Source organism: Podarcis tiliguerta, assembly GCF_965153285.1.
Source record: "Podarcis tiliguerta genome assembly, chromosome: 13".
Classification (NCBI taxonomy): domain Eukaryota; kingdom Metazoa; phylum Chordata; class Lepidosauria; order Squamata; family Lacertidae; genus Podarcis; species Podarcis tiliguerta.
The window spans coordinates 33,849,944-33,867,032 of NC_139546.1; the positions used below are offsets into that span (position 1 = coordinate 33,849,944).

Genomic DNA, 17,089 nt, shown 5'->3' on the forward strand with positions numbered 1-17,089 from the left:
TTACAGACTCTGCTAACCCAGAAATAGTACCTCGGGTTAAGAACTTTGCTTCAGGATGAGAACAGAAATTGTGCTGCGGCGGCAGCGGGAGGCCCCATTAGCTAAAGTGGTACCTCAGGTTAAGAACAGTTTCAGGTTAAGAACGGACCTCCAGAACGAATTAAGATCTTAACCTGAGGTACCACTGTACCATATTGGCTCGAATATAAGCTGTACTCCCTCCCCGCCCCCCAATTCTAATTGTGAAAAGTTGAAAGTGCGGCTTATATTCGTGACCTTACAAAAATTGGCTTGGAGCGGGCTTGTCCCCGGATGTTGCCTGGTTTCGGCTGGGCCGGCTCCCAAGATGGCGGTGCAGTGAGGGGGTCCCTGAGAGGGAGCCAGAAGGCGGTGAGGAAGGGAGGAACGTGGGCAAAAGAGTGAGAAGGTATTCTAGGTGGAGTAACAGGAGATGCAGCCCGTGTGCTGGGACTAGCACTATCCTGAGGTGCTGCCTGTCTTTAGCCTGCCAAGGGCCGCGTGAGCCCCATCAGCCGCCGCCTCTCTCATCCCATTGGGGGGCCATGGTGGTGCTGACCCTCTGGAAGCACTGCTGCCAGAGTGAAGGCGCTGCCTCCTTGGCCCCCGCTCCTCCTCAGGTATTGTCTTTTTTTCTTTCCCCTTTAATTTTACAGATATGGCTTATATTCAGGTGCGGCTTATATTTGGGCCAATACGGTAATATCTCTGTAGTCCTCAATCCAAACTTGGGTTTTCCATTTACCAAGCAAGCACGCACACTCAGGATCTAACACAGATAAAGCATAACTAATCTAGGTTAAGTGAAACTGAGTACAGTGGTACCTCGGGTTACATATGCTTCAGGTTACAGGCTCCGCCAACTCAGAAGTATTACCTCAGGTTAAGAACTTTGCTTCAGGATGAGAACAGAAATCGTGCTCCAGCAGCGCGGCGGCAGCTGGAGGCCCCATTAGCTAAAGTGGTGCTTCAGGTTAAGAACAGTTTCAGGTTAAGAACGGACCTCCGGAACGAATTAAGTTCTTAACCCGAGGTACCACTGTATTATGTATTCTTTATGTAAGAACACATGAAAGGGTTTGCTAGATCAGATCAAGGCCCAGCAGCCTTTTGCAATAATCCCAGAAATCAGCAGGGACCTTGGTGGTCCATCTTATATTAGTCAGTTGGCAGGTACTCATACAGTTTGCTTGTCATTTCTTCCCTTAAGACCCTTTCCCCCCCTTTATGAATAACTCCCAAGACTTGCAATTTAATTTTAAAAAATCTTTTAATTCATTGCCACACACCAACAAAAAAACTGTAACTTCACAGTTAACAGATCAGAAAAGATGTATCAAACTTTTTTTCCCCTTAAAAAAAATTATAAAATGGGTAATTTGATTTATATTAAAAAAGTACAGAAACTATTGCATCGGTAAGGGGTCAATTGCATAGAAAGAGACATGTGAATCAACTTCAACTGTTAAGACAGCTGCCGCCACCCTTCAAGTTACAGTACAAGGCTGGCTTCATGGCAGCCAGATGAGATTGCTGTTGGCTATACCCTCCATTGGGGCCTATTACCCTCTGCTATGCTCCAGGGCTGTGGCTCTCTTGCAGTGTATGCCAAAACACAGAAATACGCACTGTTAAATGTTTATTTCCCAATGAAATAACACGGCACTCTGCAGAGATACAGAGGGGGCAAACCTGCTGACAAATTCTGAGGCCTTGCTAAGGGACTTGTGTCTCCCCTGTCTCAACGACATTATCACTTCACCCCCCTCACTCCCTCCTGAAACAAAAGCAGCCATTGCTGAAGGCCTCAGGTCAGCCTGAAGCAGATTTTGTAGGAGGGTGGAGTAGGAGAAGGCTGACCCACTGCTGTTTGCTGGCCTGGTCGCTTTAAGGACCTCTGCCAACAGCTCACCTCCATTTCAGAAGCAGGTCACCGCTCAGGAGAGACTGATTTATGCCACATTTGCAACATACACTTAAAGTAATGCTATGCCACTTTTAACACACATGGCTTCCCCTAAAAAATCCTAGGAACTGTAGCTAGTTAAAAGCACCGAGAGCTGTTTGGAGATGTGTTTTCCCCCTCACAGAGCTACAATTCCCAGAGTTCCCTGGGAAGAAAGATTGTTAAACCACTCTGGAAACCGCTCTGAGGGGAATAGGTTTCCTAGCAACTCTTTAACTCTCAGCACTCTTAAACTACAGCTCCCAGGATTCTCTGGAGGAAGCTGTGGCTGTTCTAACATGATTTAAGAGAGCTTGAAATGCATAGTGTGGGCCTGGTCCCTTGGCACGAGTGCCTGCCTCCATATTGGAGACAGCCCAGCCAGCAGGACCATTTGTGTGTTCAACTCCTCCACCACCATGAGATTAGCTGGCAAATGTGGACACCCAGAGAACCTCTCAGCAGTTGTTTGCCACAGCCCCTTTGGCACTTGCCCAAAGAGATGAGCAGCAAGTCCACTGGGCACCAAGAGAACAGCTGAAGATGCTGGTAGAAAAAGAGATTAGTCACAAAAAGAAGAAGAAAATAAAGAATGATGCTGGGTGGGGCTTCGGGAACAGAAATACAGGGCAAGACACATACCCAAGAAGGGGGCAAACCCAGGGTCACACACATATACAGGTCTTGGCATATTTGTAATGCAACCCACAATTAACAATCAAGGCTGCAGAGTAGCTGACACAAAACCTATCCAGACATGAACTGCCCCTCAGGTGGTGATCTTTAAACCCAGGAGTTAAACCCTCCAACGTTTTCTTGCACCATTAACCACGCTTCCTTAATACCCCAGAAGCCCTTAGAAGAGAAACAAACAGAAAAAAAAACACACCCCACATATTGAGATTATCAAAGCACTGAAAACCCATTATTTCAGAATCCTCCCCTCCCCAACCTCCCAGTTCAATTCATTTCCACTTCCAGACTCTACAATCCCCATCAAAGCCATGACATCAAAGACTCCAAATATAAGACTTCAGATGCCCATCATCCCAATCCCAACAGCAATATGCATTTTCCTGTCTGTCCCCCCACCCCACCCCAATGGGGAAAAACTCAAGCCCCCCCCCCAATGACGTTACACTCCCGCAAACCCAACCCCTGAGGTAACAAAATCCCCCCTCCCAATATAATTATTCAAGTACATTTGGTTCTCCCTGACCCGCCTCTCCCACACCACTATGGGATATTTCATGCTCCAAATCTTAAACTTCCTCCTCCTCGTTTCCTCACCAGCTTCGCGACGCAACATCGGGCTGAACCAATTTGCCCAATGGCTGTAAAGGAAGATTATTGGGGGCTTCTAGGTGTCATATCCTGCGCCGATTGTATGTGCTGTCAGATATGTGTACAGCTGGGGGTGGGGGAAGGGGTGTATTGGCTGCACCATCACTTTCTGCAGGAGGCACTGTGCGAGTTGTGGGGAACGAGTGACCTTGCGGATGTTGTTGCATTCCTGTCATCAGCCCCGGCCAGTCTTGGCCAATGGCGGAGGGTGATGGGAACTGCAGCCAACAACACCTGGAGGGTTACAGGCTTGCCACCGACACTGCACAGGCCTTGGCAACCACATGAGCCTTTTGCCTCTGCTTATGGAATCACCTAGCCTTCCCTTGTGCTTCACCAGCACACCCTGTTGGCTGAGGGGGATGGGAGCAGTAGCTCAGAACATCTGGAAGGCAGCAATTCAGATACCCAAATGCCATTCTCTGTTGGACCCTTCTTTGCTGTATGCCATCACCCTCCCTTCCCAAGATGGGCTCCGAGAAGCATCGGCTGCTGGAATCGGGGACAGAAGCTTCTTTGCCAGATTTGATGGTCTCCACCAGTATTATCTGGTTCCTCAGCAAAGTTAAACAGTTGAGAAGGCCAAACTGCTCCAGCCATTCACTTGTGCCTTATTTTGAGCCCCTGTGCTTCCTCGAAGCGGGCACATGCACCCAGCTGTCTCCTGGCACCCACGCAGCAGGAGGGATGGCTTGGTGACTGAAAGGTTGCCTAACAAAGAAGAGGACTACAGGAAGCGGATTTTGCCGGTTATGGGGCAAAGCAGGCCCCAAAACCACCCAATACATACCTCAACAGTTCCAGCAACATAGCTCTCTGCCACCCTTCACCCCCTTGTGCCAGACAGCCCTGCACCTGTCTCCATCTGCCATGAACAACTTTCTCCAAAACATCAGGGAAGAAGCTGACTGGTAATGAGTATTTTTGAGAACCCATTACAATGAGCAACTGATGAACTGGAGGAAAGGGGAACAAAGAGGCAGACACCCAAGACTGCTAGGCAAGGACAAAAGCTCTGCCCCCTTACAGTAAGTAGTTAAGTTTCCAAGCACCTGTGGGCAAGAAAGTAAACGCCATGTGTTTCAAGGTGCGCTGCCAGCACAGTAGCACAGGTTTCAGGGTGTTATGTGCTGATATGCAGTCACAATACCTTATCATTGTGCATGTGGGGGAAAGGAGAGAAAGAGGAGAAGCCACACTGAGCCAAATGCCCCCATCACAGGTAGGATTAAGATATTCCACACTGGCACATGGAGTAGGAAGATTTGCCAGAACAGTTTGGTGCTTTTCTTCTTCTTTTCTTTTTGCCTAATAAACCCCTGGAGGACAATTAATCCATTAAAATACAGAACGGAGAAGAGATGAGCAGTGAGATGAGAAAACTCTGTCGGATAGACAGAAACCCAACCTGCAAACCCTCCTCACTTCTTCTGCTTCCTAAGCCACCAAGGCTCTCTCCAGCTTCTGAAAGCTTTTTCCAGGGGACAGAACAAAGCAGGTGAATTTCCTTCTTGCAATGTCTTCGGTTCCACTTGGAGAGCAATTGCTTTCTAAAAGCACTTCTCTTGCTTTCTTGACTTGGGGCATATTATGCATGAGTGCCTCTCTTTAGCACCACCTAGAGTTTTTCTCTAGAAAAACAGATGGATCTGGTAGAATGAAACAAGGCTCTGGAATTCCTACTGTTTTAACAGGTATGGAAGTTTCCTCAAAACAAGGACAGGCAAACAGAAAAACGAAGACCCAACACACAAATCGGTTGCTGCAGAGTCTCTGCCTAAATTCACTTCCTCGGCAGTGCTGATTCTTAGCCGGGTCAGGAAGTTGCCTTGAAATCCTGAAATCCAAACCACTATCATCTGCTCAGACAATTTCTCAAGTTCTGTAGGGAAAGAATTCACTTCTCTCCTCTTGAGGATTTCTCAATCTGCATTTCTAGAGAGTGGTCTTACTTCAGTTTGAGAGATGCCACCTGAGAGAGTCATCCTCTTCTTCAAAAACTGAACAGGAATTCAGCAGCGTCGACAGACCCTCCAGCAAACAAGAACAGCTACTCAAATCCTTCATTTCATAGTCCAGACACACTCCATGTCCTCTGACCCTAAGAGGCACAGATAGGCAAGAAGCAAAGCCAAATAGTACACATTCCTTGGGTGAAAAAAGGGTGTGCACTTAAAAAGAAAAAAAAGGCACCAAGATAATGACAGCATTTGTTTTAAAAGCTCCCCTGCCCATAACAGGAGGGGGAAAATCCTAGCCAATTTTCATTCTTTGATTAGAAAAAAAGAGGGGAAAGTGACTCCCCTGCTTTGTCATCACAATGAAAAGGCCCCCCTTTGGTGGGGGGGCTGAGGATTAAGACATTTTCCAGAAGGTCAGCGAGGCAGTCAAGACACCTGCGGCAAATACAGCGATGGTCTGCCAAGTGGGGGTGCCAAAGTAGGACAGGAGACCTTCCTGGAAGGAAAAGAAAAAAGGATGGCAGTAGTGAGAAAACACATGCAGAGACATGGCACAGTCAGAGGCAGTAAAGTCCCACTAATGGCAACTGCACCACTGACTGGTCCAGCAGGACACTCTTAGCAAGTTCTTAAACTGTAATGCTCTGTGTTGGGAGAAAAGCCCTGTGTTGGTATTTGGATCTGCTCCAATCACATGCAGAAAGGGGCAGAAGAGGGGTACAGTTTTAAACAGCAAAGGGGGGGGGGGTGCCAGCAGACTGTGTTAAACATTCTCTCCACTCACAAGTTACTGCCCTGCAGCCTCTGCTCCTTCAACACCACCCCCACTGGCCCAACCAGGTACTCTTCTCTCCAGCTAACCTGGAGGAACAGAGATCAGTCAAAAGGGGGGGGGGGGAGTATTGACTGGGGTGGGGGGAAGGGCTGCAGAAGGTAAAATCTAGGAGCAAGAATTGCTTGGTTCTTATCACCAAAAAGACATCAACAAAAGACAACATATATTCAGATTTCCATAATATGTAAGCTTTTTAAGGTATGATAAACTAATCAGCGAGAAAGGCAGCTGAAGTTGTTACTTGATAGCCATACTCACTAAACGGGCCACTCAAATCATGCTGACTACCAAACAGCCTTGCAAGGCTTCCCTCACTGTTCACTTTTAAGATGTAATAATAAGAAGAAGAAACAGCAGCACCCTACAAAATTAGGCTGCTGTAAATGAAAAAGCATTGTGGAAAACCAGGAGTGGATTTGCTTGTGTGTTCACTTTTGGTACTGAAAACACAATTCCTGTGCTGAGCTTCATGTACACAGAGACACACTGTTCCTTCATTCCAAGTGTTTTCCACCTGACTGGTATGGTTCTCATGGAAAAAAAACACCAAAACCTAAGCAGATTCTATCAGCCTGAAGTCTGCCCACTCCTAGCCTAAGATTTTCTATGCCCAAAAGCATCACTGTATACTCACCCATCCTCCCTGGGCTTGAATCCAGGACAGGACATGATTCTGGATATATTCCATGGTCCAGCTGATGATCGTCCTTATGAGCTCTGGTAATTTAGTGCAAATTGCCTGCCCAAGGGTGAGGAAAGGGGAAAAGAGGGAAGAGCAGCCTGTTATTAGATGCAGTGAAGGAGTGGCCAGACCAGCCGGGGTGGGGCTGGGAACATGACACACCCACCTTGAGGACCAGCTTGCAAGCGAAGTAAAAAAGAGCCACCACACGGCCCCAGTTGAAGGTTCCGTCTGAGAACATCTCTGCAGCCACTCGGAAAAAAACTTCCTTGGGAGGATACATCTGAACTTGCTCTATCATTCTGCAGGGGAAACAGGATAAGGAGTAGCTCAGGTTAGGCATGCTTCCAGCTGCAGAGAGGATGCTGGCAACACTGAGGTTTCCTCCCACACAAACCACAAAGTGCTTGGGCTCAGTGCAGACTCGGAAAAAGAGACACCTAGCACTGAGCTGAGGCTTCTGTAAAAAGCTAATACCATTTAATAAGTTCGGCACACATGCATCTGACAAGGCAGAAAGTCAACCACAGAGAAGAGATCAGAAAGTCACCCAGCCGAATTTTGCCCTCTAGACTCCAACCCCATCCGCATCAGCAGCAGTCGAGGAGTTGTAAGTTCAGCGACATCAGAAAGACAACCAGTTTCCCCATCCCTACTCCAAAGCAAGATAGCCCACAGTGGGCACCCGGCTTCCTTTGCATGAAATCCCAATGAGAGCATATTAGAACCCGGGTGTAAATGTGCACTCCGAAAAGAGCCCCGGCAAAATTTGAGGATGCCAGAAAAGAAATGCAACCATAGCCAGATGCCTAGCCTATGTTATGAGAAGCGAGGGAGCAAAAAAAACAAAACAAAAACAAAACCCCAACACATTTATTTACAGGTGGAATATGAAACAAAAGCCACCCACAAAGTTCCCCAAAGGGGCAGAAGCACATTCTAATCAGCACCCTGTCTCCCGTTGCAGGAGTGTTTGATGTCCATGAAAAAGGAGTGGAAACACTTCTATTTTACTTGGTCTTGTCTGTCTTCAGAAGCCCCATGCAGTGATGCAGTAAGTTCTCTCTCTAGGCCAGCCTCAAACATTTCATCACACACTAGGGCCACTGAGAAGCAGAAGCCAGGAATGGGTGATGCAGAAGGACAGGGGAAGAGGGAGGAGGTGTCAAAGATGAAAAACAAGCTAGTGTCTCAATAACCACTTGGTGAGGAGGAGAATTAGCCTAGCCTAGCTGGAATCACAGCAAACCCTGCCTTCTACCCCACTTTTGACACTGCGTCACCTGGAGAGGATCTTGCAGGTGTGCTCTCTCTCTGTGCTCAAAGCATGCGAACATACACAGCAAGAGGTTCTTGGAATAGAACTGCATTTTATCTATGCATATCGAGCAGGGGAATCACTTCCAGCTGGCAAGCCAGATTCATTGTGGCCTCTGTGGGTCACATTTGACAGGTGGGTGGGGCCATCTAACCTGTCTAGCACCGGATCTCATATAACATTAGGCGGGTTTGACTCTTGGCTGAAGCAGCACAGCTTGCACTCAGCATCAGATTTAAACGCGGCCAAGTACAAGTCGTGCTGGAAGAGGAAATGGGGAACCTTCCCTGAATAAAAAGGAGTGGTATTTTGGGCAGACGTCCAAATTCATTTAGAATCCCCGGAGTGAACCAAACCCTGGTGGCGAGGTTTACATTCGGCGCAAAACCTAAACAGCATCCCCACAGAGAGCTACAACTTCCAGAAGGTTTAGAAATCCTTCCCTCTTACCAGAGAAATACAGTGATACCTCGGGTTACAAACACTTCAGGTTACAGATTCCGCTAACCCGGAAGTAGTACCTCGGGTTAAGAACTTTGCCCCAGGATGAGAACAGAAATTGTGCGCTGGCATCACGGCAGCAGCGGGAGGCCCCATTAGCTAAAGTGGTTAAGAATGATTTGAGGTTAAGAACGGACCTCCTGAATGAATTTAGTTTGTAACCAGAGGTACCACTGTATGGGGATTTTAGGTCTGTCAGGGGAACGAGGTCTCGTAATAACTCTCAGCTCCCTTAACAAACTATACTTCCTAGGGCCCTTTGGGGGAAGCCATGCTTGGTTAAAGTGGTATAATAATAACTGTACACTGCAGAAGTGGACAAGGTGGCTGCAGCAGGTAGCTTTTTTTTTTGTCGCCACGACACCTTGTATGAGGTATGTCCTCTCCAGAGATGCTCACTGAGTGCATGCTTTAATCTCTTTGCTGTCCCAGGCAAATGTTTATTTTTTGTGATTCAAATAACTTTTTACAGATGATGTTGTTTTAGTGCTCTTGTTGCTTTGTGTTGTTTTTTTAATCCTACCTGCGCTGTTTTAATCCTGCATCTTTCCAGGAGCTTATGGTGAAGGACAGTTGACAAGTTAAACTAAGAAAAAGCAAGTTCCTCTTCTGTACACACAGCCCAGGGATGGGCATTTCCCCTTGCTATCAATAAAGAGGCACAGAATTGGTAGAGGACAGAAAGGCAATTGTGCTTCCGCTGGTTCTACTCCCATTTGCCGATAAACAATACCAGGAAGAAGGGCCTATAACCCTGGTTTCTCGCCCCCACGTGATAGTAAAACGCACCTCTGCAGCTCCATGTTCCCGTCCAGCTCGTCTCCAATTCGGCGCAGGCATTCGCTCAGCTGCTTGGTTTTCGGGTCACAAGCCTCAGACTCGGAGACGCCGAGCTCTGCCATTGTCGCATCAATACGTCCCGAGTCTCCACAGCACTGCACTCGGTCCCTGATAAAGCTGCCACAGGACGCAAGAGAGAGAGATCATAGGGAAGTCTTCAGCCAGAGAGAGCTAAGCCCATTCCCACTACTCCCCAGAGGAAGCCCCAAGCACAAAAGTCAAGGCTTTATGTCCTCCTTCCCTAGAAAGCTCTGCTATAGTAAGGGAACCTGCGCTTCTTCCGATGTTGTTGAGATTATGACTTCCACAACCCCCAAAAGTGCTACTGGGCTGATAAATGCTGGCAGTGTGAGAACACCAGGGTGGGGCACTGGTCCCCCACCACTGCTGTACAAGTGAGCTTCCAGACATTTCCTGCAGATATGTTTCCGTTCTGAGCACTCACCCCTTGAGAAGAACAGTTCCCGTCTGAAGAATCTGATCTGATCTGGAGCCTGGAAGGAATAGAAGCATGATGTGAAAATAAGCAAGGCAGAGGAGAGATGGTCCCTAGGTTTAGAAGGGAAGCCCCCTTTAACAACACCAATCTGAACCACATTTCCGCTTCCCACAGCAACCAATCAGATGCCCCTCAAAGCCCACAAACAGGGCACAGGAGCGAGAGCCTTCCTTTATTATCCTTCTTTATTAAATCTGTACACCACCCTACATCTCAAGTTCCCAGGGCAGTTCACAACAGCAAAGCACAAAATACATAATAAAACAGAAACAAAGACAGAACAATAACACCCCCTCCCACAAACACATTTTAAAAGCCATAGAATGTTAAACAGTCAAATTCCTGGTTGAAAAGAAACATTTTCGCCCGCTACCTAAAGATATGTAATGAAGGTGCCAGGCAAGCCTCCCTGGGGAGAGCATTCCACCAATGGGGAGCCACCACAGAAAAGGCTACCCTCTGGACCTCTCAGGAATCACATGAAGAAGGGCCTCAGAAGATTATCACATGGTCCTCTGGATGGGTTCATTCCTTGAGTGTCACGTCCCAGCAACTAGTACTCAGCAACATACTGCCTCTGGGCACATAGGTTCCATCATAATGAAAAGCTATGTATCCTCCGTGTATTTGCTTTCTTGCGCTTTAAAGCCACAGCAGACATCATCACATCTTACAGCAGTGAAAGGTATAAGTTAATCATGCACTGTGTGAAGCTGTACTTTTTGTCTGAATGTTCTTTTTTCCAAAGCATTTTTTACTTTTCAGTTTAATGGGACAACTCCCTGGCCGCCTACTAGAGAAAACAAGAGCCCCAGATCCCACCTGTTCTCACACACTGGGACCTCTCCCCACTTCTCCTGGAGATGGCAGCAGGAGACTCAGTGAAGCTCAGGAGAAGCTCACAAGACTTTCCTCCTCTACTGCCCCAGGTAAACAAACCCATTTGCCTTTCGTTTCCCTGAGCAGACTCCCGTTTCTCATAAATGTGTTTTTTTACCGTTATGACTAATCATTTGCGTGGCACTTCTTGTTTTTTACTGCTCTGTCATTCATCTTTACAGTGGCTGACTCAGGTGACAGTTTTTGTTTCTCATTTAAAGCTTGAGACAAAAGCGTTGGGCCCAAGACTGAGAAGAGGTCTACATGTTACACCCATCACAAGAAGCTGGCTTGCAGCAACCTTCCAGAGTGATTTGGAAAAAAGCACAGAGCAACTGCAGGCTGATTTTTAAAATCTGGGTCCACATGGCAAGTATATTGTATAGACTGGCCTGTAGTCATTAGCTGAAATAGGATTTGAAGCCACCTCTTGAGTCACCACTTTATGTACAAGATTAGGATGCAGCAGTCTGAGCTTCTCAGCCCCTTTCCTAAATGCGTTGTTTGTATTCTACAGCACATTTACACAGATAATCATTCCACGCTTCCTTAGCTATCCCACCACAGCTCCCCATAAGGCAGCCTAGGCAAACTCCCTGGCCTGAAACCAGACAATTTATCCACTCATCTGCCTGCAGAGAATCATAGAATTGTAGAGTTGGAAGGGACCCCAAGGATCATCTAGTCCAACCCCCTGCAATGCAGGAATTTGCAGCTGTCCCATAAGGGGATTGAACTGGCAACCTTGACATTACCAGCACCACGCTGTAACTAACCGAGCTCACACAGAGCAAAGAGTTGTTTGACTAAAATATAAGAAACCTCCTTTGCTACACTGAACAATTCCGCTACTCCTCCATAACGGTTAAGCCTGACACATTGTTCAATGTGCATCCCTGAACAAAACAAAGCCTGTTATATGCGAGAGCATTTTGCTCACATTCCCTGCTTGCCTCAGCCACCCCCACATGGATCTAAATTTAGGCGGTAAAGTTCAAGGAGGCATCTACTTGCCTTTCATTATATAAATTTACACAGAAGCCCCATAATGCTAAGTTGTCCAGGCACCCCAGAAAACAAACAAAACGATTAAAAGGCAACACAAAACAATTAAGAACATAGGCTTTAAAATCAAGAGGACCAGACACTAGCTGTTTGAAAGGCCTGGGTGAAAGGCAAAAAAGATGGTGTTAGGCAAATGGTGGTGGCAAATGCCACACTTTGTTTGACCAGGGGCACTTGGCTGGTGACAAGGACCACCAACTTGACATGAATGACTCATTTATCAGGGATAACACAAGGAGTTAGATAAACTCTCACAGAGGACAGATCTGCCTACAACTGCGATAGCTAGGTGAAATACCAGCCGCAGGGGCGGAGGGGGGTGGTGGGAGACAATACAGAAGATCAGATCCTTGTCTTCAGACCCTAACTTTTGGGCTTCCCAGTAACAACCAGTTTGCCCACCGTTGGGCTGGAGCGCGGGGTGGGGGTAGGAAGAGAAACAGGTAAGCCTCCGCCACGTGCTTCTTGGCGAAAGGGCAGATTTAAAAAAACAAAAACAAATCTGAAATAAAATCGCCCCCCAAATAATTATATAAATAAATGGAGTACAGCTGCATGCCCTGGCATGCCCACGGACTTCACTCAATGGGTGGACCACTACCGGAAGCGGGATGCTATAACACACACACACCCCGGACCCGCATACCCCATGGTCAGTGCATAAATGAGCAAAACCCTCATTTAACTCCGTGGGGGTTTAAGTCTGAGCAGACATACAGAGGGATGGGCGCTGGGTGGGTTCTCTCTCTCTCTCTCTCTGATCCACCCAGATTCTCATGCTCTCCCACTAAAGAAGAGGCTTCCCGCCCCCGCCCCCAATTTGCAGTGCTTTGCCTCTCCCCATAACAGCCTCCTCCCCATACCTCGGGCAGGTTCACCCCCTTTCCGCGGTGGGGGCTCCGGCGGCTGCTGCTCCTCTTTCCCAGGGCCCGCCGCCGCCATCTCTCCTCCTCCACAGCCACCCGGCTCTGCCCAACCCGCGGCCGGCAGCCTCCCTGCAGAAAATCACGTGACGTAGTATATTTAGGAGGGGCGGATATATAGAGCAGCGAGCGCCGAGGGCGGGAGAGGCCTGTCGCCGGCCACGTGACGGGAGGCAAGGCAGCAGAGAGGCCGAAGGGGCCGGAGAGGCTCGCGAAGTTTCCGGGGTGGAAGGACGTGGGGTGGGGGTGAGGGGTGAGGAAGGAGCGCATAGAGTTAGAAATAGCGGTAGAGGGATACATGCAGGGCGAGCTTCCGGTTCCAGGGGGGCCTTTCCTTTCCCCTCCAAAGACAGACCTCCCCAGCTCTAGAGATGGGTGGAGGTTTTGGCGGCAGCGGTGTCCGTAAGAAAGAAGGCAGTGGCGGAGCCAGGGCGGCTCATAGTCTTTCTACCTCTGGATTTTGTTTGGTGGAGGTTTTCTCCTCTGATGCTGAAAATAGAGACTTGTTGCCTTTATTGAGGAAACAGGCTAGTCTCATCTGCAGCACTTATGGCTAACATTTATTGGGGCATAAGGCTCTCTAATCCGGGTTAGAGGGAGCAGTGCTTCCCCCTCCCTAAAAAATACTTAGGGGTACTCTTAAAAAGCAGAGACATCACCTTTCCGACAAAGGTCCGTATAGTGAAAGCCATGGTTTTCCCAGTAGTGATGTATAGAAGTGAGAGTTGGACCATAAAGAAGGCTGATTGCCGAAGAATTGATGCTTTTGAATTGTGGTGCTGGAGGAGACTCTTGAGAGTCCCATGGACTGCAAGAAGATCAAACCTATCGATTCTTAAGGAAATCAGCCCTGAGTGCTCACTGGAAGGACAGATTGTGAAGCTGAGACTCCAATACTTTGGCCACCTCATGAGAAGAAAAGACTCCCTGGAAAAAATCCTGATGTTGGGAAAGATGGAGGGAACAAGGAGAAGGGGACGACAGAGGACGAGATGGTTGGACAGTGTTCTCAAAGCTACCAGCATGAGTTTCACCAAACTGCGGGGGGCAGTGGAAGACAGGAGTGCCAGGCGTGCTCTGGTCCAGGGGGTCACGAAGTCGGACACGACTAAACAACAACTCTCATTTTCTTACTCATATTGAAATACTGCCCTTCAATGAGGCCAAAAAACTTAGATTCACAAAATGTTTGGGGGTATGCATACCCCTGTGTCCCTCCAGAAAAAAAGCACTGGTTATGGCTGTGAGAGAGTAGCTGTAAGCACAGTGGCCTTTGTCAGCACAACAGGCTATGATTTTTAAAAAGGGGTTGTATTGGTGACTGTATTGGTCAGTTGGAATCTAATGGCATCATCTGAAACATTAGCAGCTGATGCATCTGCTCATCTTCCAAAGTGATCTATGCCATCATCTGCCAGCAATACCCTTCTGCGGTCTACAAAGGACAAACAGCAAAGTCTCTCTCTCTGTAAAATAATAGGAAAGGCTCTTTGTGAAATAATAAAAGGACACCAGGAACAGCATTATCCAGAAAGCATTAGAGGGATATTTGAAACCATACAGGACACTCTTTAAATGAGCTTAATGCCACCATCCTTGAACAAAGGAACTTAAAAACGAGACTGCAACTTGAAACTGCTGGGCTACAGTTGGAACAAAGGTGTTTTTTCCTCTTATACTACACGATCCAACTATACAATTCTATGATCTACATGTGCTTATTTGCTCACCACTGCCAGGATGCCTATTATCAATAATTTTTTGTGTGAAAGGTTACCATTAATAAGGTAATTATTACAATCTGTACATTATTTCTCCCACCAAATGAAAATATACTGTATTTCTGTAACTAGAATAACCATGCACCTGATGTAGTGAACTGTAGTCGAAAAATTATGCTATAACAACAAAACTCTTTGTTGTTTTAACATTTAGGAAACATTTGAGAAACAAATGGAGCAACTTGACTTAATAGTTGATTCCCCCACCTCCAGAGTTGAGATCGTAGGACAAATACTTGTTTCTACTAAATAGCTTTTATTGAAAAGAAAAAAACAAACATTCTTTAAAAAGTTGTTCTCCTGTGTATGACTCACTTATGAGCTACAGCAAGCTGTGCTCCCCTCGTCTTGTAAGAAACTCAAACCCAACCACCACCAACAATTGGTTCCTTGCTTTGCTTGAACAGAGAAGTCCCAGAAACAAAATAACTGCATTATAAAGTTCATTTACTGAACCATTTACATGAACCATCCTCATGGAGAATAGTTTAAAAACAGTCTACTGACTGCTACCTTTTAGCCTTGAGTTACAAAATCCAACTGAGTGTTGAAAAATTACTTGGCACAGTCTATTCTTGCACTCAGAACCAACCATAAAATGTCATCCCTCCCCCCTTGCATTTACAACAGTGTAACTTTTAAGACAATGTAGACCACATGGAGTTTTTCTTTAGTCCTGTATCTCATACCAGTCTAAATGCTCAACCAATTTCTTTCTCAACATCACCCTTAGTCGGGTTGTGGGAAATACTGACTTCCATTGAGGAATTTTGCTGACTCCTGCCCAAAAACATGTAACAAGCAGATGCTCTTTCTTGCAACTAAGAAAGAGATATTTACTCAGGCCAATAACTGTACAGGCTCAGCTGCAGATGCAGAGCTCAGGGTTCATGAGCAGGATGAGAAGTTTAGAACCGGACAGAAGCAACCAAGATGTCCCAACGAGTTTCCATGCTCCACCTGCCATGTTTTTAAGGACCCAGCATGGTGCACTCACTCGTAACACTTGGCTCACTCTTTGAGGTCGGGATTGCAAATGTGCACTCTTTCAGGGTGGGTTGGTCTGTTCCTATCAGTGAAGGTGCTGCCTGGTTCTAAGCGACAAAACTGCACCTTCCTGTTAGGGCTCCTGTTCAGTTGTTACTGCCTCTGGCTTAACCTTCAGCTTTGGCTGCTCCAAGCTCACAGTTCGCAGGAAAGTTCCCTCGCTCCCTCTTCCCAAGTGCCTGAAGTTGCAGTGGAAGGAGTGATCCCTTCACCACCAACTCTGGTTCCCACTATTCAGCCCCCGCCCCCTGTTGCTTCCTCCTCCTGCATCAGTCGGCAAACCCAATCCTGACCCTAACAGTACTGCAGGGCTCTTGACAGAAACTGGCCCTGGAAGAAGGGCGTTTTCATGCCAGTAGCAGCTGAGCTTGAACCATCTTCGGGTGAGAATGAGCAATATGGCACCCAAAGATTCATCAGGGAAAAAAATAGGTCCTTGCCCTCAAGAGGCTTACAATAGTGGGTAAAACAACGGGAGGGAGAGAGACATGGGATGAATGTGAAGGAGAGCGGGTGGATCCTATAACTGAGTCAATGCCTCATCAGATCTCAGGCTTTCCTTTACTATTGGAATCCCGAGAGTTGTCACTTTTAGCCTCTGGAACATGCGTGGCCTTCCAAAATCAAATTAACTTCAGCTCTCAAATGTTCCTGCGCCATCATTTTAGTGGAGGCACTGCAACAAGGCATCGCGATTCTAGCGAAGGGAAATGGGGCTCAGTGGCAGCAGTGAAAGCCACAAGGTGTTCTTTAAAAACAATTAGTAATCCAGCAGCTTTTCTTGGATTGCCCCCACATCACTTCTGAGCTCCTCTTTCATTCGTCTCTTTCATCTCCTTGGTTGCGGCAGGTGTGAAGGAGGCATTGGGGCCAGCTGCATGAAAGTCTTCATGCTCACATCGCTTCCCCCCCCAAAGCTGCACCAGCCTTGTAAGCCATAAATAGCACACTGGGGGTGTGGGTGGGTGTCTAAACAAACATGGTCGCCGCTATCAGAGGCTGGAAAATATAGCCAATGGTCAGGAGGATCGAGGAGCCGGAGCAGATCAGATGTCCTCCACATGGTACATTCCTGCTGGAAGTGCCTCCCGTCAGTCTTGCCCATCTTCTGCCTGGACAAGCAAGTACCCGTTGCCTTGGTGTTCAGTATCAGCGGGGCTCTCTCTTTCTGCCACCTCGTCATCATCCTCAGTGGGTACAGGCGCCATCACCATGCCAGACCGGCTGCCACGCTGGGCAAACCAATCCTTCAAAAGCTGCCGGAGAAACATCACTGGGATGGGGAGAGCAGCCAGAACAATGAGGCCTACGAGGAGGCCCAGGGCCCAGGGAGGGTATTCCAGCATCTGCTCCTCTGCCTGGCAAGGGAGACAACCAAGAATTATTACTGGTTTTCAAAACTGAAATTTACTATCAACCGTATAGGAATGGAAATTTAGTGGGCCCATCTG

The 17,089-nt window shown here is 47.4% G+C and overlaps 2 protein-coding genes across 6 annotated transcripts in view; both read right to left on the reverse strand.

Moving 5' to 3' along the window:
• Positions 1-1,269: 1,269 nt before the first annotated feature.
• Positions 1,270-12,905, reverse strand: BAX (BCL2 associated X, apoptosis regulator). The gene is made up of 6 exons (XM_083411510.1): positions 12,751-12,905; positions 9,890-9,938; positions 9,394-9,561; positions 6,952-7,087; positions 6,738-6,842; positions 1,270-5,764 (listed from the first exon to the last, which is right to left on the reverse strand). Exons 1-6 carry the CDS (start codon positions 12,827-12,829, stop codon positions 5,663-5,665), a joined length of 639 nt encoding a protein of 212 aa, XP_083267636.1. The 5' UTR covers positions 12,830-12,905; the 3' UTR covers positions 1,270-5,662.
• Positions 12,906-14,827: 1,922 nt separating this feature from the next.
• SLC6A16 (solute carrier family 6 member 16) overlaps positions 14,828-17,089 on the reverse strand; it is a 29,735-nt gene continuing 27,473 nt past the window's right edge. For all 5 annotated transcript variants that reach the window (XM_083411412.1, XM_083411416.1, XM_083411415.1 and 2 more), the window contains one exon: positions 14,828-16,996. In XM_083411412.1, the coding sequence (XP_083267538.1) occupies positions 16,730-16,996 (267 nt within the window). In that variant the 3' untranslated portion in view covers positions 14,828-16,729. The remainder of the gene's footprint in view (positions 16,997-17,089) is intronic.